Source organism: Monodelphis domestica, chromosome 2 (genome assembly GCF_027887165.1).
Source record: "Monodelphis domestica isolate mMonDom1 chromosome 2, mMonDom1.pri, whole genome shotgun sequence".
NCBI classification, from domain to species: Eukaryota; Metazoa; Chordata; class Mammalia; order Didelphimorphia; family Didelphidae; genus Monodelphis; species Monodelphis domestica.
In genome coordinates, this window is record NC_077228.1 from 523,867,128 (window position 1) to 523,888,099 (window position 20,972).

The 20,972-nt window shown below is 53.6% G+C and overlaps 3 protein-coding genes across 3 annotated transcripts in view; 2 read left to right on the plus strand and 1 right to left on the minus strand.

The window, feature by feature from the left end:
* The window catches only part of POLR2J (RNA polymerase II subunit J), a 6,885-nt gene extending 987 nt beyond the window's left edge, over nucleotides 1-5,898 (plus strand). The window contains exons 2-4 of the mRNA XM_001366392.4: nucleotides 189-278; nucleotides 4,021-4,195; nucleotides 4,882-5,898. Of these exons, the coding sequence (XP_001366429.1) occupies nucleotides 189-278; nucleotides 4,021-4,195; nucleotides 4,882-4,917 (301 nt within the window). The 3' untranslated portion in view covers nucleotides 4,918-5,898. The remainder of the gene's footprint in view (nucleotides 1-188; nucleotides 279-4,020; nucleotides 4,196-4,881) is intronic.
* Nucleotides 5,478-16,455, minus strand: LRWD1 (leucine rich repeats and WD repeat domain containing 1). Its single transcript, XM_007485976.3, has 15 exons — nucleotides 16,322-16,455; nucleotides 15,362-15,596; nucleotides 14,713-14,829; nucleotides 11,139-11,282; nucleotides 10,051-10,227; nucleotides 9,036-9,212; nucleotides 8,843-8,963; nucleotides 8,639-8,748; nucleotides 8,350-8,557; nucleotides 8,080-8,152; nucleotides 7,859-7,999; nucleotides 7,118-7,209; nucleotides 6,553-6,708; nucleotides 6,104-6,213; nucleotides 5,478-5,736 (listed from the first exon to the last, which is right to left on the minus strand). The coding sequence occupies exons 1-15, from the start codon at nucleotides 16,399-16,401 to the stop codon at nucleotides 5,596-5,598; spliced, it is 2,082 nt and encodes a 693-aa protein (XP_007486038.1). The 5' UTR covers nucleotides 16,402-16,455; the 3' UTR covers nucleotides 5,478-5,595.
* Nucleotides 16,456-16,651: 196 nt separating this feature from the next.
* ALKBH4 (alkB homolog 4, lysine demethylase) lies at nucleotides 16,652-19,991 on the plus strand. Its single transcript, XM_007485978.3, has 3 exons — nucleotides 16,652-16,785; nucleotides 18,045-18,242; nucleotides 18,849-19,991. Exons 1-3 carry the CDS (start codon nucleotides 16,681-16,683, stop codon nucleotides 19,458-19,460), a joined length of 915 nt encoding a protein of 304 aa, XP_007486040.1. The 5' UTR covers nucleotides 16,652-16,680; the 3' UTR covers nucleotides 19,461-19,991.
* Nucleotides 19,992-20,972: the final 981 nt, after the last annotated feature.

Here is a 20,972-nt window from a genome sequence, read left to right on the forward strand (position 1 = left end):
AGACCTCAGTGCTGCCTTGGCCCAGCGGGGGTAACAATATTGGCACCCTGCTCCTCACGGGGCCTGTTAACTTAAGGAAGTGCTGGCTGTCAGCAGCCCCTGGAGAGATGGGCATCACGTGGCCAGGCAGCACGCCTGTCCTTGGAGGATCCCTCAGGTCCTGCCACTCATCTGTTTCCTTTTCCTAGGATTACTATCAACAAGGACACTAAGGTACCCAATGCCTGTTTGTTCACCATCAACAAGGAGGACCACACACTGGGAAACATCATCAAATCGTAAGTGCACATTCCCTTGCAGACTCCTGGAGGCATGGAGGGGCTGAGAGAACCCTTTGGAACCATAGTGATCTGATTTCTAGTGTGGTCTCTGCAAAGGTAGCCCCGTGGCACACCCACCCTGGGGTGGGCAGCAGCACGGCCCCAGCCAGAGGTCTGTTTCCTCTCCCAGCCTTCTCTCATTCTTTGGCCAATCAGGTGCTAACTTCCCTTTAATGGGAAGAAAACATTTAAAACTGAAAACCCAGGCCTTGGGTTTATAGTTCAGAAGTGCAGCCACAAGCTTCCCATTCTGAATATACTGGTGGTGTGCTAGAGACAAGATGTGGCTGATGGGAGCCTCACAGCCTAGGTCACAGTCCAGAATTCTGGTCATCTTAAGCATAACCAGTCAGTAATCTCAGAGAAGTTCTTCTTTTTGAAGTTTAATTTTATTCCCCCCCCCCCCCCCAATTACTTGTAAAAACAGTGTCCGGAATTTCTCCCTCACCTCCAGCAGTTCAGGCTTTAAGCCAGTTCAAAGCAACCTTCAGAAGTAGTTCATTCATTCACAGTGTGAAACCGGACTCATTTCATTATCAGGTGTGAATGTCTTGCCAGCCAGCCAGTGTTCAGAAGCCAGGTCCCAGGTCCCGCATTTCTCTCCCCATCTTTGGATTCTTTTTGTCCTTTGCACTGAGATCAGAAGGGTATGGGGAAAGGGGGAAAGAGGTTAATTAGTGATCTTTTAGCCCATTTCCTCACTTGTGAACATCTGCCTTTGGACTACAGAGTAGAAAAGTGGGGTGAGGGGGGGGGTTAGGAGGCTTGAATTAGGTTGGGACATAGCTAAGCCTTCATCATTTGCACCTGAACTAGCACAACAAGCTGGTCTCTATTTACAGCCTTTCCCAGAGTCTGCCTGAATACACCACTGCCAGATCAGTCTTCCCTAAATTTCCTAAATATTGCTTATTCCATTTCCCTGCTCAGATACCTTCAGAAGCTCCCTACTTCCTACAGAATAAAGCTTGTAGGTTGGCATTTGAGGCCTCCAAAGTCTGAAGGTTCTGAGCACTGTGGCAAATAACCAGGAGAAATAGGCATTTAGGAAAGAAACATTCCTGTTCCGGGCCCTCACAGGAGACTGCCCACAGGCTAGCAGGGCCTCGGAAATGCCCAGACCACTGCAGTGCAACATAATACAGGCATTCGAAAGGAGAAAACCAGTGCCATCAGGTCTGGGTCATGTGGTCACAGAATGAGGATGTTGGGGTAAGTTGAGAGGAGGCAGTATTTGGGGTGGACTTGAAAGGATGAGGAGGAATTCATCTGGCAGAGAAGGGGGTGGGGAATGCTCAAGGTCCGGGGGACCGCTGGCACAAAGGACCACAGGCAGGGACGTATGAGACGTGTCCAGCGGGGCCATGGGTAGAGTGAGAGAAAAGTGCAAGTCGGTGGGGCCATTTGTAATTGCTACAGAAGGTTGAAATTGGCTCAGTGAGCAGACAGGAGGGAGGTAATGAAGACGTTTTGAGCAGTGATCATTGCCAGTCTTGATTGTAAAGATGTCGACTTTCTTGAATGTTTTCTGTTCTGGGTTGCCTTTTGTCAGTGATTTCATCCCATCTGCTTAGGAATGTGAATGGTGTTTTCCTCCATCAGATAGACCTAGAGGCAGTGTAACACAGCAGACAGAGCTGCTTTGGCACCAGGAAAGCCTTTGAAACATTGACTGTAGGCAAATCCGTTTCCCTCTCAAGGTCCTGTGGGACAGTGAGCTTCACAGGCCTACTTGGGTTGAGAAAGGAATTTCCTCATCTGGGAGTTCTCTGAACCAGTAAAACCTAGATGCTGGTCCCAACCATTCTCACACTCACACGTGTTTCTCTCTTTACTTTTCCTGTTTTCCAAAGAGGCGGTGGAGAAAACAAAGGAGTTCGTTTATCATTGGCATTTTTTACCTGAAGTGCTCTGTGCTTGCTCCTGACCGCCCCCACCCCCTCCAAGCCCAGACCTCAATCTCGGTCCTTAGGCTTTCATGTTCTGTCCTCTGAAGGTGACTGGCTGCCACCACCTTTACTTCAAACCAAACAAACCCAAAATAACTTTTCAGCCTCGTTTCCCCCCAGCCCTGCTTTGCTAGCTTGCCAGTCCTTCAGTTTCCCAAGACTGAGATTTCATTATCTGATTTCTCATCTTCATTCATCAAGCCTGGTCTTATTGGTTATCCCTTTGTTACATCTTCCTGTTCTCCTTTCCTAGGATTTCCCACCAATTTCCAGCTTGATGTCATTTGTGAATTATTGCAGTTGTGAATATTCTGCCTAACCTCATTTTCATTATGTCGTCTCCCTGGTCCCTGTATTTTACCTTGTTAAATCAGTCATTCCTTTGGGTCCTCCCTTGAGAGTATACTGTAGACAGAATCCTTGGGCCTCTTGGAGCCTCGAGTCCCTCCTTCCTGGGGCTGTTATTGAGACAGTCTGTGTAAAGGGCTCTGTGAACCTCATCATCACTACTTCTGCCCTCTTCCCACTCTCATGCACAGCTCAACAAGCATTACTTTTTCTGTGGATGCCTTTTATGGTGCCAGTGGTCAAGCCCATGGGCTCCTCTGGACACTAGACCCCAGGCTGACTGCTGAAACTGGGTGGAGCCAGTTTGTTGCTTTTTAATGCTCAGTTATTGATGGTGGGATTTCCCGCCATATGCCTCACAAGAACCGAAAACAGGCTCTCAAAGAGCATTAAGAGACAGCCCAGCAGTCCTTGGGTGTAGGGAAATCTAGTGTTTTAGGCCCTCAGTGAAACAGGATCAGTTGCCCTGAGCCAAAAGGAAGCAGCAGCAGAAACAAAGACGGGCCAAACCTGACACATTCTTGTTGCTAAATAGCCCATTTGGTGCTTAGAAAACAAGCAGCAGCCCTTCCAGGAGACCTGGGAGCGACTCCGACACCTCTGCCTGTAGGCTTGTAGAAGGTGGAAGGATGGTAAAGACAAAGTTGAAAACCCAACAGTGAATTGTTGCTATGGGGTGTTGGAGGACTCACTTGTTGTAGGCAAGAGGTTGGAGTCCCCCAAATTGGAAAAGGCCACATTTACCGACTCCCTTTGAGGCTCTATCCAAAATGCTGTCAGAAGTCCAGGTGAGCCTGGGAGCTCTGGGCATCATCACCCTAGAAAACATTTGCCTCCAAATCGTTTGGGGGATTTTTGTGGGCCTGAAGGTCTTGTCCTAACCGTTTAGGGGATGGTGAATTCGGATCACTTTACTGATATGTAGGAAGAATTGTTCCAGAATGGCAGACATTTCCAGATGGAGACAGGGTACTGCTGCACAGCCTTGGCAGCATGATGCCATATGTTGTAAAAGGCCAAGACACTTACCCAGGATGCTCCAGTGTCTTGTGCCCTCAGTTGGCTTAAACCTCATTGAAAATCTCTAGGCTGGAATCCTGACTGGACTTGGAAAGAGGCCTCAGAGACACCCTTAAAATCTTATGCTCAGTGCCAGATCGTAATGTAAAACAAGGATTTGCAATAAAAGACACATTCAAGTGACTGTAAAAGGTGTAAAAAGTTGAAGCTTTATTATATAAACAATTAAGTTTATTTTACTTTGCCCCAAGCAGTTTTGATACCTAAGTCCCCACTGTATGGTTGAGGAAACCTACATGGAGCAGAGGGCAGTGGGGATGGAGCCTGCCCCCCTCTCGTCATCTGGCTTACCTTCAGCTTTGGTCTCCTTTTCTGCCTTTCAGACAGTTACTGAAAGACCCCCAGGTGCTATTTGCAGGCTATAAAGTCCCCCACCCACTGGAACACAAGATCATCATTCGTGTACAGACCACTCCAGATTATAGCCCTCAGGAGGCTTTCACTAACGCTATCACAGATCTGATCAGCGAGCTCTCCTTGTTGGAGGAGCGATTCCGGGTAAGGAGCCGCCAAGGGCGTGGGTGCAAATCAGTTTGCCAGGCCTGGGCAGTAGGAGGGTATCACAGATGGGCTCATCTTGAGAAAAGAACCTCACAGATTTGTTCCCCTGACATCTTCCCTTTCTCATTGTGTTGGCAGTTTCATTCCCTATAAAGTATTCCTATTTTCTCTTGGCTGGAGCCTGACTTAGTTTGTTCTCTAAATTGGAATGTTTTCAGCCCTAGGTGACATGATGCTCGTGTTTGGGTCTTTAATGGTACCGGCCTTCAGCAGAACTTTTGTGAGCTTCATACAGGCCTTCTGCTTCTCCACCTTGGGATATGGGGACAACTAAGTTCAGTCCTTGCCACTGAGTCACCCAGCTGCCCCAATCCCTGCAGGTGCCTTGAGGCTGGGTGCTGCATGTCATTCTCATAGAGACACTAAGTTCAACTGTGCTGGAGGCTCACTTGCCTCACTATCTCATCATAGCCCTGAGGGGACAAGGCCAAAGGCTCCTGTCCAAGTGGTTGGGATGTAGCCTGAATGTGAATGGACTCTTGAGGAACATTTCCCTTCCTAGAATGAGAGAGAGCATTTTAACTGCAATTGGTGTGTGCGCATAACTTACCTTGAGATCCTACAGTTTGTTCCGGAATCTTAGCCCTGACTCACTGGCTAAAATCATTTGTTTCTCATTCTAGGTTGCTATTAAGGACAAACAAGAAGGAATTGAGTAGTTCTTGATGTCTTCTTCATGCAGTTTCTGTAGGATGAGCACAGAAACTTCCTCCCCCTTTGATATCTACCTGCTGTGAAGAGGTTGATGAGGGAAACCACCTCCTTGCTTTTTCTCTTCAGGGGACAACTGTAACTTCTTCAACCATGTATTTCTTACCTCTTGAGTCACTGTCTTTCAGTACCTCAAGTAGCACTTTGTAGCCATCTTCAAAATTCTGCTTGCCATAAACTCTTACAGTGATAGTCTGGCCAGTGTGGGCTGGAGACTATCAGAGGGAGATACACTCATTAGACAGTTTAAATAGAATGGAAGAATCATCATTAATGGATCTGTATCCAGCGGAAGGAGGACTGCCAAAAGGCTCTGTCCTATGGCCACAGATGGTGTGCTATAGACTTGGGAGACAGCAGTTCACTGGATCTAAGGCTCCACCAAGAGTTCTTAAAGCAGTCTAATCCCGGCCCCTCAGCCAGGGCACAGCAGTTACATGGGGTCTGCGCTCAGCCTACTACACCCGAATCTCTCTCTGGGGTCACAGAACATAAAAACACAGTTCACTTTGTTTCAATTTGAGTTTAGTTAAAACTAAAGCTTAGAAAAATGCACACTTAGGAAAAACCTGTTGGTGAGAATCACGGCCATCACAAACCCAACTGCTGGGCCCTGCTTCTGGCTGCTAGAGTTTCTTCCAGATGGCAATGATGTTTGTGTCCGTCAGAGCCACAAGGTAGGTGAAGGTAGGGTCAACCACTGCAGTGTTGATTAAAGTTTTGTTCATCTTTCTGCCTCGGGCTGAGAGATCTGGCCATTTGAGAATCTGTTCAAAAAAATCCCCCCGTTAGAAAGACCGAACTAACAAGATCCAACCGGCCCACAGGCTCTGTTAGGCTCACTCCTTGTCATATGGGGAGGCTCTGGGAGGACCACGTGGGCTATTGATGGAACAGAAAATATCAATAAAAATTTGAGAAGAAAGTCAGATGTGGTAGCGGTGAATGCTCACTTCCCTTCCCAGCTGGCCCAGGCCTAGAGAAGAGAAGCAATAATGCAATGACCTGGGACAATCCTGAAAGCCTGGAGTCAGCCTTCCCATCAGTGTATCGGGGGTTTGGGTTATGTGTGACGGTTTTGTATGACCAAAAGAGAGAAGCAGTAAGTGTTCACTTACTTAGGCAGCAGCCTACCTTTGTGGGGGCCACTGAGGCCTGTGAGGGAGGGTGCTGTTCCAGGTAATGCTTGACATTGTACATCCACACGGTGCCCTCTTCGTCTCCGCAGAACACGAATGCTTTCTCTGTAAGCACAGGCCACTTTGTGCAGTCAATGCCCCCTCCTCCCTGTCTGTGTCTTTGGGGTGGGGACCAAATCGGAAAGGCCTGATGGAGCTGCCCAGAAACATGGACCCAAGAGATCCCATCCGGGCCCCACCGTGAGGGAGCTCCAGGGTTCTCCTGGGGGTCTGCAGTTAAAGGACTTTCTGGGGTTCAGCACTGGCCAGCTCAAGGGTCCTCCTCTGTATGGACATTCTTCAAATCCCTACAATGGCCCCTGGCTCCCTTTGAGTCTTCCCTTCCTCCGCCATGCCTGTGTCTGCTCCCTGGCACCTCCCCCCACTCCCCTGGTTCATGCTTACCTGGACAGGTGCTGAGGGTCAGGTAGGACAGCTCTGTATGGGACCACTGGAGCTCTGCCAAGATGACCACCGTCACCTGCTGCTTGCCTGCTCTTCCTGCGAGGGACTGACTCCAGCTCCACAAGCAGATGGAGCCCGGGGTACAGCCCTTAGAAGCTAACCAAGGGCAAGAAACGGGAGAGCCTCAGCACCTCCTCCAAGGACTCGCTCCCACTCTAGGAGAGCAGCCACACGGGAGGGAGAGGGACCTCCCGGAGGAGAAACTTCTCACCGTGTCCTGCCACAGGGCCGCCTAAGGTAGAGGCAGGCCTTGGACTCCCAGGCCAGTTGTCTGCTGCCCCAAACAACCCCACATCATTCTGTTCCCAGAGGACCAGCTTCCCACGGAGGGCAACTGAGTGCATCCACAGGCCCGGCCCAGGGTCATCGCCATCTGGCCTCTGGAGAGTTCTCCGGGACTCGGCCCACGGCTGTTCCTACAGAGGCACGCCCCCCACAGGCCCCAAAGGGACTGGCTAGCTGCTTCCTAGACAGGCCCCATTTCTCTCAGGCCACAACCGCTTACCCACGACATCTTCACTCACAAAACCCAGCCCATCCACTCGCTTGTGCGCTCGCCCCGGGCCTTGGGGAAACAGGAACATCATCTCACAGTCTCTGCAGGAAGGTCAGGCATTGGGATGTCAACAGGCTTGGCAGCCCCTGGGCGCGCCCTCCTCGTTAAATTGTTAAAATAACCCTCGGGGCAGCCCTGGTGGCCTGGAAACACGCCGGCCACACGGACGTGCACCAAGAAGCAGCCTGAGGAGTCAGACACACGCACGTGAGACGACGGAGGCGAGATCTTGCTCCGCTAGGCCCTGGGAGACACACTTGGCAATTACACAAGGTGTGAAGGGCCGTGGCCGGCCCGGGAGAACTGCAGCCACAGGCTGTGGCGCCTCCCTGGGCCTGTTTCCCTCTGTAAAACAGCAGGAATTATGCCTCCATCTCGGGAGGCCTCAGGAGGGAATCTGCATGCCAACACGGAACCTCAGAAGAGGCCTCCCACCACGACCTGCCGGCCGCACGCTGCCCTTCCTCGGAGCCTTGCTGTCCTCCGGGCAAAGGCGAGCAAACCCCAAACCACCACCACAGCGGTCCTAGCTGGGGAGAAGGGCTTGGGCAACCCCGACACCCGGGGGAGGGGACGGCTGCACCCCCTTTCTTTCTGGCAGCCTACGTCCAGGTTGGAGGTGCTCCTCGCGGAGCTTGTCCACAGGCTGGCAGACCTTGCAGTCCCCCCATCCCAACCCCCCCCCCTCACCTCCTCTTCTGCGGCTCAGTTAACCGAATGTCCCAGGCGAAGCAGCCATCCTCACAACCACCGAGCAGGTAGTGGTCGGGGCACGAAGCCACCGGGCACAGCCGCAGGGGGGTGGCGCTGGTGTCGAGCACCAGGAGCTGGCTGGGAGAGGAGAAAGAGCAGGAGCTTCCCAGGGCCTCTTCCTCCTCCCCCCTCCGCCCCCGGCCCCGGGGGAGGCTTACCTGGGCCTGAACTGGTAGTTGTGGTCAGGGAGGCCGATGTCCCAGAGGATGATGCGCTTGTTGTACGAGGCAGCTGGGGAGAAAGAGGAAGGCTGGCCTTCTCCCAGGCGCAGGCCCAGGCGCGTCCCTCCCACCACGGATGCTGCCGCCTCGGGGCCCCAGAAGGGAGGAGGAAGGCAAGGAGCCTCGGGGGACCTTCTCTGTGCATTTGGGTCCCCGGAGCCAGCCCGGCGGGCCCTTGGCAAAGGCCGCCCGGGCAGAAGGGCTTACTGAAGAGGTGGGTCTCCTGGCAGGGGCTGAAGCAGGCCATGGCAATGGGCTTGCGGTGGGCTCGGATGACGCCGTAGCAGAAGCCTGCGCGCACGTGGATGAGGCTCACGATGCCTCGCCGGCCCGCGGCGGCCAGCACGTTGCTGCGCTTCTTCCGTCCGTCCCCGGTCACCAGGGTCAAGGTGGTCCAGGCCACGGTGAAGAACTCCTGGGGAGGAGGCCGGGCTGGGCTCGGGACGGTCCGGCTCCCTTCAGCCCCCGTGGAGCCCGGGCCGCGGCCCCCACTCACCTCTCCGGGCACCTTGTAGCGGTGCAGCACAAAGCCCTCCTCGCAGTCGATGACGCACACGGCCTCCCCGCCGCAGGTGGCCACCGTCTGGGACGCGCCTCCGGGCCGGCCTGAAAGAGGGAGGCTGAGGGGGCGCCGCGGGCCGGCCTGGCCTCCCCCGACTGCCGGCCCAGCTCCCCAGGGCCCGCCCCGAGCGCGGCTCACCTGTGCCGTCGTCCCAGGCGGGCTCGAAGGCGCAGGCCCACAGCTGGGTGCTGAAGTCGTCCGGGCTGTTCCCTTTGCTGTGGCACTGCAGGAAGTGCAGGGGCTCCAGCTCCACGGGCTCCTGCGGGGAAGCCTCCGGGGTCACATGGGGGACACGCTGCCCCCCCCCCCCCCGGGGCTTTCCAGGCCTCACCTGACCCTCTACTTCCATCTCGGCCGGGGCCGTCTGTCGGCAGCTGCCCGACGCCGAGCTGTGGCCGGCCTCCCTGGGCGCAGGCGGGGAGTCGGGAGCCAGGGAAGGCCGGGCTTTCTTGCTGGGAGGATGGTCGCCCGAGAGGCTCTTCTTCCATTTGAAGGCCTGCAGCTTCACCTACGGGATGGAATTTTGGAGCTGGGTGGCCAGAGAGCCTCAGGAGGCGACGGGAAGGGCCTGCCCGGGACTGCTCGCCTCCTGGCTGCTCCACCATCGGGACGCTCTGGGCCGAGAACGGCTGTCCCCGTGCCCGGAAGGCTCCCCTGCTCCAGCGGCGGACCTCCCCAGCCTCCTTGCATCCTAACTCCAACCCCACCTCCGACAGGAAGCCTTCCCCAAGCCCTGCCCTCCCTCCACTATCTCCTGGTCACTGTCTAGAGCTCGTGTGCTCGTGGAGATCCCTGGGGTCAAGCACTGCCTTTTGCCTCTTTGTGTACCCAATGCTCAGCCTGGTGTTTAACACAGGAGCTTAATAAATGTCTATGGATTGACCGAGTAGGATTTGAACTCAGAACCCTGGCTCCAAACACAGTATTCTCTCAGCTCTATTGGCCAGCCCTGCCTGTGCAGAGCTAAGAATTGAACTTGGGCCCTGCTGGGCTTCATGGGATGTTGACTAAAGCATCCACTTGGATGTGACTCCCTGGGCGTGAATGGGAACAACATCCCCCCTCTGGAGGCGGTCAGCCCTCCAGACAAAGGGGCGAAGGGCCAGGGCCGGGCTGGAGAATCTGGGGCGGGGAGGAGGGAGAGCATCCAGAGCACTGAGCAGCCCCGGCAGAGGGATGGGGAAGCCCGAGGCCGCCCAGCAAAGCGGGCTCGGGTGCCGGAGGAGAGCCGCCCCGGGCCTCGGCCTCCCTGGTGGTCCCGTCCTGCACTCTTGAGAGCTCCCTGAAGGGGGAGCGCTAGGCTGGCCATAGCAGGCCCACAGCAAAGCCTCACAGCAGCCACTCACCAAAGACTGCTGGATGGAGGATCCCACCCGGCTCTCATGCCTCGAACTGCCTTCTGAGAGGGTGGAGGGGGTCGAGGTGGTCGAGGGGCTGGAGGGGGTCGAGGTGGTCGAGGGGCTGGAGGGGGCTTCGTTTTGGGTCAGCTTTGAGGCCACCAGCTTCTGGGCGATCATTTTTACCTGGCGTGAGGCAAAGTCTTTCAGGTCATCCAGCAATGGCTGCGGGCTAAGAGGGGCAGGCCAAGCCCCATCCTATAGCCCGAGGGATGCAAAAGTGGGCAGAACCGCAGCCCCTGCCTCAGGAGCTGCTCACAGGGCATGGAGGGAGACAGGAGCCCAACAGCGAGCACGGAACCTTTCCTTAGAGCAAACCCAATGCTGCATCCCGTGAAAGGCAGCTGGGGGGCCCCAGGCCTGGCTCGGAAGCTCAGCCCCTTCCTAGCCTCATCTGTAACACGGGGAGAATCGCAGGACTCTGGGTTGTTGTGAGGATCAAATGCGGTGAAGACAAGACTAACAGAGCGCTTGGCACGGTGCCCGGCACCCAGCAGGGGCTTATAAATGCCAGGCTGATGAGGACGATGAGGATAAAAGGCGCACACAGGCTCAGAGACGGGAATCAGCCCCACTCGGTGAGCACCACCCCACGAGAGGCGAGGGGAGGCACAGAACGAAAGCCCCTTTTCTCTCTGCAGGGGACAGCAGCTGCCTGAAACTGTTTGCAGTAATGTGTTTATGAGAAAGGATGGAGGGTGGGACCAGGTATGGAGAAATGATCAGTTCTTTTAAACAAATTATAAATAATAATTAAAAAATTTAAATTAATGTAATTACGCTCATTGAAGCCAAGCCACATCTTCTGCAGGCAAATCGCTGGAATGTCAAATGTTTTAAAAAAGAAAAAACCACCCTAGCTCAAGTGAAGTAACAGGTGGGTCGACTGTACTTGAGGACTGCCCAAATAACCAAGCCAAGCTGGCTGCTTCTCCCCCCTTCACAAATGCAGAGCCAGAGGAGAATGGATCCCCCCAAGGGTACACGGTGAACCAGGGACAGGAGCAGAAGGCCGGCCCCCTTGCCCACAGCCTTACCTTCCACTGGGTGAAATCACTCAGCGACTCTGGCCCGAAACAGACTTCTTTGACTGCGGACTTCACAAATTCCCGGTGGATATCCTGGGTCTGTGCGGAGGAGTCCAGCTGATCTTGGTAGTTCTTCTCCCAGTAAGCAGTGACCTAGGCCAGGGCAGGGGACACTTTGATCTTCCCTTCTGAGAGGGCTCCTGCCTTCAGGGCGCCCAGGATGGGACTGACAAGGTGGAATCTAAGAGAACCCCAAGTTTGACCTAGTCACAAGAGAATTTCCTGGGGGGGGGGGGGTGAGGAAGGGGGGAGAAGATCCTAGACTCAGTTTCTGACTAACAACAGACCTAAAAGTATTTAAAGCAGAGCTATAAACCCAATCACATGTTAAAGACTCTTTAAGTCTTAGAAGTTCTCCTTTTGTATCAAAATCCTCCCTCAGGTAGCCCAGCCCTGGCCTGGAAGGTTCCCTTTTGTGTCCATAGTAAGGCATCAGCCTCTCCCTGATAATACCGTCGGGAACTCCTCATTTGCACAGTAAAGCCAATCAACCATACTGCTGGCTCCAAGCAAGAGGTACTGGGAGTTCGGTGTGGAGGCCCTTATCCCTCTCCTGATTAAAAACAGGGTTTTTTCTGACTCCTGATTAAAAACAGGGTTTTTCTGACTATTTAATAGTCCTGTGTTTTTTTCCAGTTTAACATCTTCCATCCCCGACATGCCAGTCTACAGTCCTTCTAAGGCCTCTGTCTTACTCTCCCACCCCCCTCCTCATCTCTGGAATAGGGCAGGAGCTCAGACAAAAGGTGCAGACAAAGGTCCAGGGAGCCACCTCTCCAGGGCAGCCCATAAGAAACTTCAGAAGGAGGGACTGGAAAAGTCACCCTCAGCTGTATTTGAAAGGAACCTTTCAACAGCTCCACCACCCAGCAACAGGATACAGAGGATACAGAGGTGAGACACACCAAGGGAGGCACAGACAGTCTAGCTCCCTCTGCTCCCCCAACAGAAAAGGCAAATTAGGGCTGGGTGGCTTTTAAGAGGTTCCTCTTGCTGGTTTTGTTTTTGCATGACCATTTTCCCTCAAACAACAACCCTACCCCATTAAATTCTATTTTGTGAAGAAAAGTCCTGAAGGGTCCATAAAGCTGACCAGAGGGGGGCCCTGCCAGAGCTCTGCCAAGAGGAATGAGGCTAGGTACCCTCAATCAATTCTCCAGGACTGTTAGACATTACAATCCACCAGAGCCCACGCCTGCCTTTTCATGCTGTCTCTGGTGGTTTCCATACCTTCAGCCTTCTTCCAGAAAGGCCCCTGACCAATATTTCATGTTGTGTGTGTGTAATCTGACTAACTCTCAAATCAGCTCCTTCATCTTCCTGAGTCCCATCTAACTCTCAAATCTGTTCCCCTGTGACCCAGCAGGTGCCTCCCAGCTCTAGGTACAATCCTAAACAGAGAGGCTTAACAATGTTCCGAATACCTGGTGATAAATCCTCTGGTCAAGACCAACCACAAAACAAAAAAATACATGCTGAGAGGTGGCCCAGAATGCAAAGAATGATGCCATTTTAAGTGGTTTATAAATAATCTTAATTTAGCTGTCTGGGATCCAGGATGTGAGAACTTATCCAAAAGGGTAGACAGGACTTAGAGGTGAAATGAAGAGATACGAAAAGTCCTATCAAGCTAAAGCCCAGAAGATCAAAGGCTCACAAGCTCTCCTTCGAAGGGCAACGAGAGATGGTGAAGTTCATTTGATCGCAGGTTTAAAGGCAACAAGAAACATTTCATGAGCTCGTTGGTCATCTCGTCTTGCAGTGATGCAGTGATGAGCATCGTGATGCAAACCACTCAAGGACCAATCCCAAATACCTGCTCAACATGGGTAGCTGAGGGTCAGAGATTCTGAATTCAGCACTTGGTGAGGCCCTTCCAAGTCCGTCAACATATCTGCTATTATCTAGCAACTTCATCACAGATGTAGGTTTGGGAAAGGATGGCAAAAGAATACATTGAGAAATCTGGGTCAGGAGTAAGAAATGCAAGAGGCCAAAAGCACTAGAAACAAAGATACCTCGTGGCTAGCCATCATGAATGTTTTCTGGAGACATAAGCTAGAGCAGAGTACAATTAAGGACTCTGGATTTAGATCTGGAACTGGCCAAATGGCCAGAATCCACACAGTCAGTTCTGTGAGCCTAGCCTCAAGTTCTTAATGACATGGATAAAGGCATACACAACTTCCTTATCCAAATGAAGATGAAAAAAGCAGACAGGATAACAAAGTCAGGATCCCTAAAGAGCTGGAGTATCAGGATGACTCTTAACAAGATTAAATTAAATAGGAATAAATGTAAAGTCATACACTTGGGCTCAAGGAATTGATTTCACATGGAGATAACGGCAAGGCCAGGTTCAACAGGAATTTTGTCTGAGAAAGACCCGGATATCTTAGTGAACTGTGTAATTTCAAAAACCTAATGCCATCTCTATCCCTATTAAAGGAGGCAGTGTGGTATCGAGGTGGCTAAGGTAGGTCCTGGGTTCAAATTTGACTTCAGACACCTCTTGGCTATGTGACCTGGGGAAGTCACTTAACCCCAACTTCTCTTCTGCCTTGGAACACATACTTAGTATCAATTCTAAGACAGAGGCAGGGTTAAAAAAATAATATAAAAAACAATTAAAGAAATAAGAAGGTGATCTGTTCCTCGGTCCTCTGTCCCCTGCCCTGGTTGGACCATACCTATAGTACTATTCAATTCTGGTTATCACAGTTTGATAAGAAGAATATCCAGGAATCCTTCCAGAAAGCAAACAGGACAATGAAGAGCCCCAAGTCTAACCCTACGTAAAAAGAAAGGAAGAATGCTTGACCTAGAGAAGACAACTCCAAGGGACTATGTGAGCTGTTTTCCATTATATAACCAAGAGGAAACACTTATTCTCTTTGGTCCCTGAGGGCAGAAGGTAAGAAGAGGCAAATCAAGAAAAGCCTCCTAATACTTTTGGCTCCCTCCTTAAAGGTCTCCAAGCAAAGACGGGTCTTCGGGTCTGGGTTGGATTCCAATAGGCAAATGTGAGGCCCGGAGGAGACAGCCTGTCCAAAGACCCGATGATGTGGGAGATGGAACAGCATCTAGAAAGAAGAGCTAAGAGGATGTGGGAGAGAGCGTCAAGGATGAGAAACGTGGTCGTGCCCTCGACAGGAAGAAAAAACCGGGAGGACATCGAGGGAGAAAGAACAAATTCCATTTGCGATGCCTGTGGGACCCGCTGAGGAAGCTGGTGTTGGAGAACAAGAGCTGCATCCAAACACTGAAGAGGATACTGTGTGTAGTGACGTGAGGAAACTACGGAGAGCAATGACAAGAGGCAGGTGGGGACCAAAGACCCCCAGGTTAAGGACAAGTTACTGCAAGATAAATCTGTGACGGCATCAGTGAGCTCTGAGGGGTGGGGAGGGGAGAGCACAAGCACTTGCTGAACTCTGGGGGGACCTCTTGGGTTTCATACTCCGGGCAGGCAACTCTGTAAAGTGGCCCAGAAAACTTCCCCACCCCCACCTTGGCCCCTTACCCGGCCGGTCAGTTCTTGGGTCAGGATCTTCACGTGATTCAGCAGAGAGTCTGTCTCTTTCCCATTGATCTTTTGGATGTTGGGGAGAAGGGAAGCGATCTTGTAATTGTCATTGACCTGGGGGTGAATGGAGAGGCGCTCAGGTGAGCCACCCCCCCAAACCCGGCCCCAGGGTGAGGTACAAGGGCCCTGGGAGACCACCGAGGGCAAGTCTGGGGCAGAGCCCGGGCAAGGGGGTCTTGCCCTGACAGGCTCTTTGCAGCTCTCGGATTCCTCGTCCACCTTCCTTTAGCCTCCTCTTCCCCCAGGAGAATGCAGGAGCCCAGAAATGAAGGGCCCTCAGTGAGTCAGTCAGCCAGAAGCAGCTTAGGGCCAGGAGAGCAGGTCTTGGTTGTCAAGTGTAATGGGGAAGCCCAAGCCCAGAGGACACCGAGCCCAGCGGCCTGGTGTGCACAAACCTGTAGCACACGCATGATGTCCAAAACCGCCTGCACACATGACACACAGGCTAATCTGGAAGTCATCCCCTGAGGGGAGGCCCTAGAGCTGAAGGAGCCCCCGGCCACTCCCGAGAGGGGCTGCTCCTTCCCGGCCGGTAAAGGAGGCCCAGGAGGGCTCCCCCTGCCGGCCGGATGCCGTGGCTGCTCACCGTCAGGTAGAGGTTGTCCTCGAAGTCCACCTCCTCCAGCGCCGGGAACTGCTGCAGCGGGGTCAGGTCTTCCAGCTGGTTGTTGGTGCAGCGGAGCACCTGCAGGCTGGGGAGGTCCAGGCCGTCGGGCAGCCGCTCTAGCAGGTTGTCGGACAGGTCCAGCTCCCTCAGCTGCTTCAGCCTGTTGAGGAGTTGGAGGTCCAGGTCGTTCGTCCGGAGCTGGAGGTTTGACAAGCTGGAAGGGCGGGAAAGGGGGTGCGGGAGGTTGGAGAGGGCTCGGCCCAGGTTGCCCGGTGCTGTGCTTGGGGGCCCGCGGGGCAGGGGGCATCGGGAAGGGGTCTGGGCGGGCCCCTCTCCTGGATTCCCATGACAAGGAAAGGACAGCTGGATGCCAGGGCGGCGGGCAGCGGCCGGGTAGAGCCCACGGCAGGGACCAGGGCCCTGGGCCCGATCCTCCGTCCCCGGGGTCGGCGGCTCGAGCAGCGCCGGGCGCGGGGCAGAGGGACCGGGGGTAATAAGCGCGACGCTGCCTGAGCACCGGCTGTTGAGGGACGGGCCGGGAGAGGGGGGAGGGAGGGCACCGACACGGGTAAGGGCAGAAGCAGCTGGAAGACAGAAGAATCAGTTCGCTCGCGGTTTCGCCCGCATGTAAGAAGGGGAACTAGTACTATGGAGACAGACGCAAACACGCACGCACACACGAACGCGCCGCACGCACGCACACAAAGGCCCATACAGACGGACGCGGGCACGCACAGGCACTAGACACCATGCAGACGGACGCGGGCACGCAAACGCACACGGAAGCACCAAATGATCGTACGCATGTGCACAAGGCACCACAGACAGACGCGGGCACGCGCACGCACACAAAGTCTCCACCCACCAACCACACACAAACACCCCTACAGCTACCCACCCACTATACGCTTATATACATACACACACACGCGTCCTCACTCTAGTTTCTTCATCCTTTCGAGCCCATCGGACTTGGGATGTCCCCTCTGCAGCAGCAACGGAGTGTCAAGCCGGCCCATGGCCGCCGGCCTGGCCTTCGTGAGCACACCCTGCCTCCCTGCTGCGGGGCCTTGTCCGCTCCCTGAGCTCAACCGGGATCGGGGCTCGGAGCAGTGGCCTTGGTCTCGGTCGGGCGGTTCGTGCAAGAGAGGCTTGCAGCACGGTGTCAGGATGGCCAGGCCGAGCAGGATCCCACGTGTTTTAGCCCCGCGGGACTACCACTCCCAGCTGTCCCTGCGGCCTGCGCCTGCGCACATGCTCCACTGAGACTGCCGGTCGAGAGGTGCTTTGGGCACAGCATGGCGGCGGCGCTGCCCCGGTGCTGCGGCTGCAAGGGGGTCCGGACTTGCCTGCTGTGCGAGGGGGAGCGAGACGGTGGCACGGCGGGAACCCTGTACCCCAAGGTGGGAGTGGGTGGACCGGGGGCCCCGGGGATAGAAGTGGGGGCGCCTGGCACCTGGCCTTGGCCCAAGGAGCGAGCCCTTGCCGTCGCTTTCTCTAGTTCATAGATAGACTGAGATTCCTTCCTCCCATCTCCATTCTGTCATTTTCTCCCCAGCCCCGACCCTTAAATTCTCCCCCGGATGGGGGCGGGGGGCGGAGCTCTCCCGTGGGAAGCCCTGGTCCATCCCCCCCAGCCGTGACCCTTCCTCCCTGCTCGGCTTCTCTCGGGCAATGTTGGGGAGGGAGGGAGTGCTTGTCTCCCTTCACATGACCCCGCTTCCTCCGCCTGGCCCGCCCCATCTCAATTCCGCGGACAGCTGGACAGCAGGTGACCATGGGTGGACCGAGCCCTGTGATCCGAGGTTATTATAGTCTTCGCTTCCTGTGGAGCTAAGGGGCGGGGCGGAGCGGAGCTCGGCAGCCTCCCCCGAGGCTAAGCTGGGGTCACGCCGGGCAGCTGCCCTTCTTTCCAAGCTGCCTTCGACCTCCACGAAGGTCCACTTGATCCCTCCGGGCCCTTGTGCATCGCCCCCTCCTTCCCTCCCCCCAGCCCTCAACCTTTCTCAGAACTTTCGGATGCGTCATGTTGTGTGGTGGTTGCACATATCCACGGGTGTTCTAGACCCAGATCACACTAGGGTAGGAAGACAGGCCGAGCTTGTTAGTTTGTGGAAATTGGGGTGTGGGTGGCTCGGGAAGCCTAGAAGAGAACAAGAGGAGGAGGAAACAGGGCAAGCGGATCACATGGCGCAGGCCCCAGGAAAGGCCCCTTCTGGGGGGATTGACTGGAGGACAGTTTGGTGGCACTGGTGAGGTGGGAGATGAGGGGGGTGATAACGTGGGAGCAGGGGACCGGCAGAGAAAAAGAGAGTATTAAAGCACTCCAAGCTTTCCAGAAGGATGCGTAGGGGATCTGAAATGTGAATGCTGCCCAGGGCCAGCTAGGTGGTGCTGCAGATCTGGCCTGGGATGCTGAACTGGTCCCCTTTCACCTCTGCCTGCCTCCCTTTGCTCATCTGTAAAAGGAGGAACCCCACAGCCCCTCCTTCCCAGTGAGGAACAAGAGATAATTACAAAGCACTTGGCCCAGGGCCTGGTGCCTAGTCGGTGCTTGTTTCCTTCCACCCCTTTCCTGGTGAGCACATACAGAGATTGTGGAGACCTGGCCCTGGAAAATAAAACTTTCTCATTCCCGGACCTTGTGCCTTTTCCTTTGCAGAAGACAGCCCATTTCATCTATTGTTTAGAAACAGGTTTGGCTTTAGGAACGGAGAAATCGGGATTTGCTGGCTGGGCTTTTCCTTTCCCGGGAGTTGCGATGATAAAGGACTTTGTTAGTGCTGATGAGGAGACCGAGCTGGTACGGTTAATGGATCAGGATGACTGGAAACTTTCACAGTCTGGAAGAAGGAAACAGGTACAGTGTCTGCTGGGCTTGTCTCTGTAAGAAATGGAATTGACCACAGGGTGTTGATCAAAACTGATACCTATTTCCTTCTTCCTGTGTATTCATCTTGCTATGACACCGCACTTCCCGGGCATGTTAGGTACTGATAACGGGGACCTCCCCCAAAGTCTTCAGCAGAAGGCCAAGTTTGGGTGACTTGAAACACCAGATTTTGTCTTAGAAGTCGCACAGGCTGGAGGGCTTATTACCAACAAGGGGTGACCATTTTGGCCACAGCAGCCCCTGGAGTCCATCTCCTGAGATGTGCAGGGAGCCTTTAAAACCCCAATTTTTGGAAGGAGGGGGTAGTAAAGCTGCCCGGGCCCTGTAGCATAGAGAGAGGACTAGTGGTCCCAAAGTCCAGCGATTAATGCCTGTTGTTGCCCTCTGGCCAGTTTAGACCAACAGACATCTCAGCCAGAAATCCAGTCTGCCTGGATATGGATCACTTTGCTCCTTAATTCCTGAGACACTCGGCTCTGATTTAATGAGGAAATATGCGGGCTGTGAAATTTTTTGAAGTGAAAATCACCATCCCTTTCTCCTTGCCCTCCTCTGTTTCTCCCACTTTTATAGGACTATGGCCCCAAAGTCAATTTTAGGAAACAGAAGCTGAAAACTGGTGGCTTTGATGGCTTGCCCAGCTTCAGCCGTGAGATTGTCCACAGAATGGGGCAGCATCCTGTCTTGGAGAGGTTCCTGCCGGTTGAACAGTGTAACCTGGATTATCATCCAGAGCGAGGCTCTGCGATTGACCCCCACTTGGATGACTCCTGGCTCTGGGGAGAACGGCTGGTCAGCCTCAATCTGCTCTCACCTACTGTATTGTCCATGTCTCGGGATTCCAATGAGAGACTTCAGTTACTCTCTGTGGCCCAGCAGGGAACAAGGAACTCCCCACCAAATGACCCAGTGCCAAGAGACCCAGAGGACACAGGCTCCAGGAGGTCTGTTCCATGTGACCAGGTGGAAGTGGCCATCCACTTACCTGCTAGGTCCCTGCTTGTATTGTTCGGGGCTGCTCGCTATCAGTGGAAGCACGCCATCCACCGGCAGCATATTGAGAGCCACCGAATCTGTGCCACCTTTCGGGAGCTGTCAGCCGAGTTCTGTCCTGGAGGAAAGCAGGGAGAACTAGGGCAGGAACTCCTGGAAATAGCTCTGTCATTTCAAGGAAAACCTGTGTGACTGGCCCAGAGAAAAGGAGCCAGTGGACTGATCGGTCAAGAAATAGCCATCCAGGACCAGCTGCCCTCTTTGAAAATGGTGAATTCATAACAGAGAACTGATTTTAACTCGGCTGTATTATTTTTTGAAAGCTCACTCCAAATCCTAAGGCCAGAAGGGGCATTGTCTAGTCTTTCTCTGTTGTCATACCTCTTGGGGAACTCTCATCTTTCCCTGTTTTTGTTTTGGAAAGAAGCTAGGCTTTGAGGGTGCTCGGAGGTGGAGCTGGAGAGAGCTAGAAGAATTGGGGTGGGGGCGGGTTGCTCCACCAAATGGCTGAGCCCCCTGAGCTCCCCACACCCTGGATCTGGCCCCTTTTTTCATGGACCTTTACCTAGGAACAATTTAACAAAAAAGGCCTCTGACCAAGTACATCTACCTCCCCCAAATTATCGTAAGACTAATGGGGGCATTCCAAATATAGGCAACATTCCATGGAAATAGGTGTGTCATTAAATGTCTATTTTTGTAAGTTCTGAGAAGGTGATGGAAGCATGAACTGCCCGACCCCATTCAGCGGAGTGACAGACTTCCTGCTGGTGCCATAACCAGCCCCTGTGTGAAACCAGGCAAATCTGGTGTGAGTTGGGCAGCTTTCCCTGGGGTAGGAGTCGGGGGAGGCTCAGCAGGGTTCTAGGTGTCCTTTTACAAGACCTAAAAGAAAGGATGACCCAGTTGTTAGCAGCTTTCTTGAGAAGGAAAACCCAACATCCTTCTGCGCATGTAGAGAACATCGGGATTCAGGTCTCGTTAGGCAGTTCGGATTCCCACATTTCTGTGGGCAGCATGAGCAACGTTCCTACGTGCTGGATGGTACCACATGCTACCCTCTGCACACAGGAGCACTGCTGGAGCAACTTCGGTTTTCTCTGCATCTCAGAGAAACTGGAAGTTAATTTTAGAGATATAATGGGGCTCAGACTGGGCTGGTTCCTTCTGGGAACAAGGCCTGCCAAGCTCCTTCCATCTGAGTTCGGACTCATGGCTGCCCGTGGATGGCAGTCCCCGGGAACCATAGGAAAATGGCTAAGGTGGCTTGGGCTTTGCCCTGTGCTGTGTCCCTATGCTGCCAACCACTTCCATTTTACCTTAGCGTGGGCATTTGGGGATTAGCACACACCAGATGTTGGTATGGTCTCCTACCGGAAGGCTGTCCCTCTTAATCCCCATGCCACATTTCTACAGATCCCTTGGATTCTTCTAACACTGTAGTAGACCTATTCTGAGAGTTGGCAGCATTCCTATTTTTAGGGCCTCAAACTACAATAAACTAATATAAAATTCTGCATTAGAAAAGAATTCTAGACTTGAGAGGGTCCGTAAGGGTCACTCACTCCACTCCCCTCATCTGCCACATTCATCTGTAGAAAGAGGAAATAATTTGTCTAAAGTCGCCCAGCCAGTCCCCAACTGAGTTAGAATTGGAACCAAAAATTTAGGAAGTACTCTCTCCTTTGAATCCATTTTCTCTTT

Excerpts from the sequence above, each read along its gene's own strand:
- ALKBH4 (XM_007485978.3), top strand. The coding sequence starts at position 16,681 with ATGGCGGCGGCGCTGCCCCGGTGCTGCGGCTGCAAGGGGGTCCGGACT. Across the intron at positions 16,786-18,044 it reads CGGGAACCCTGTACCCCAAG|AAGACAGCCCATTTCATCTA; the intron begins GTGGGAGTGGGT and ends TTTCCTTTGCAG. Across the intron at positions 18,243-18,848 it reads AGTCTGGAAGAAGGAAACAG|GACTATGGCCCCAAAGTCAA; the intron begins GTACAGTGTCTG and ends CCACTTTTATAG.
- LRWD1 (XM_007485976.3), bottom strand. The coding sequence starts at position 16,401 with ATGGGCCGGCTTGACACTCCGTTGCTGCTGCAGAGGGGACATCCCAAG. Across the intron at positions 11,283-14,712 it reads CCCAAGAACTGACCGGCCGG|GTCACTGCTTACTGGGAGAA; the intron begins GTAAGGGGCCAA and ends GCCCTGGCCTAG. Across the intron at positions 8,749-8,842 it reads CGCCTGGGACGACGGCACAG|GCCGGCCCGGAGGCGCGTCC; the intron begins GTGAGCCGCGCT and ends TCCCTCTTTCAG.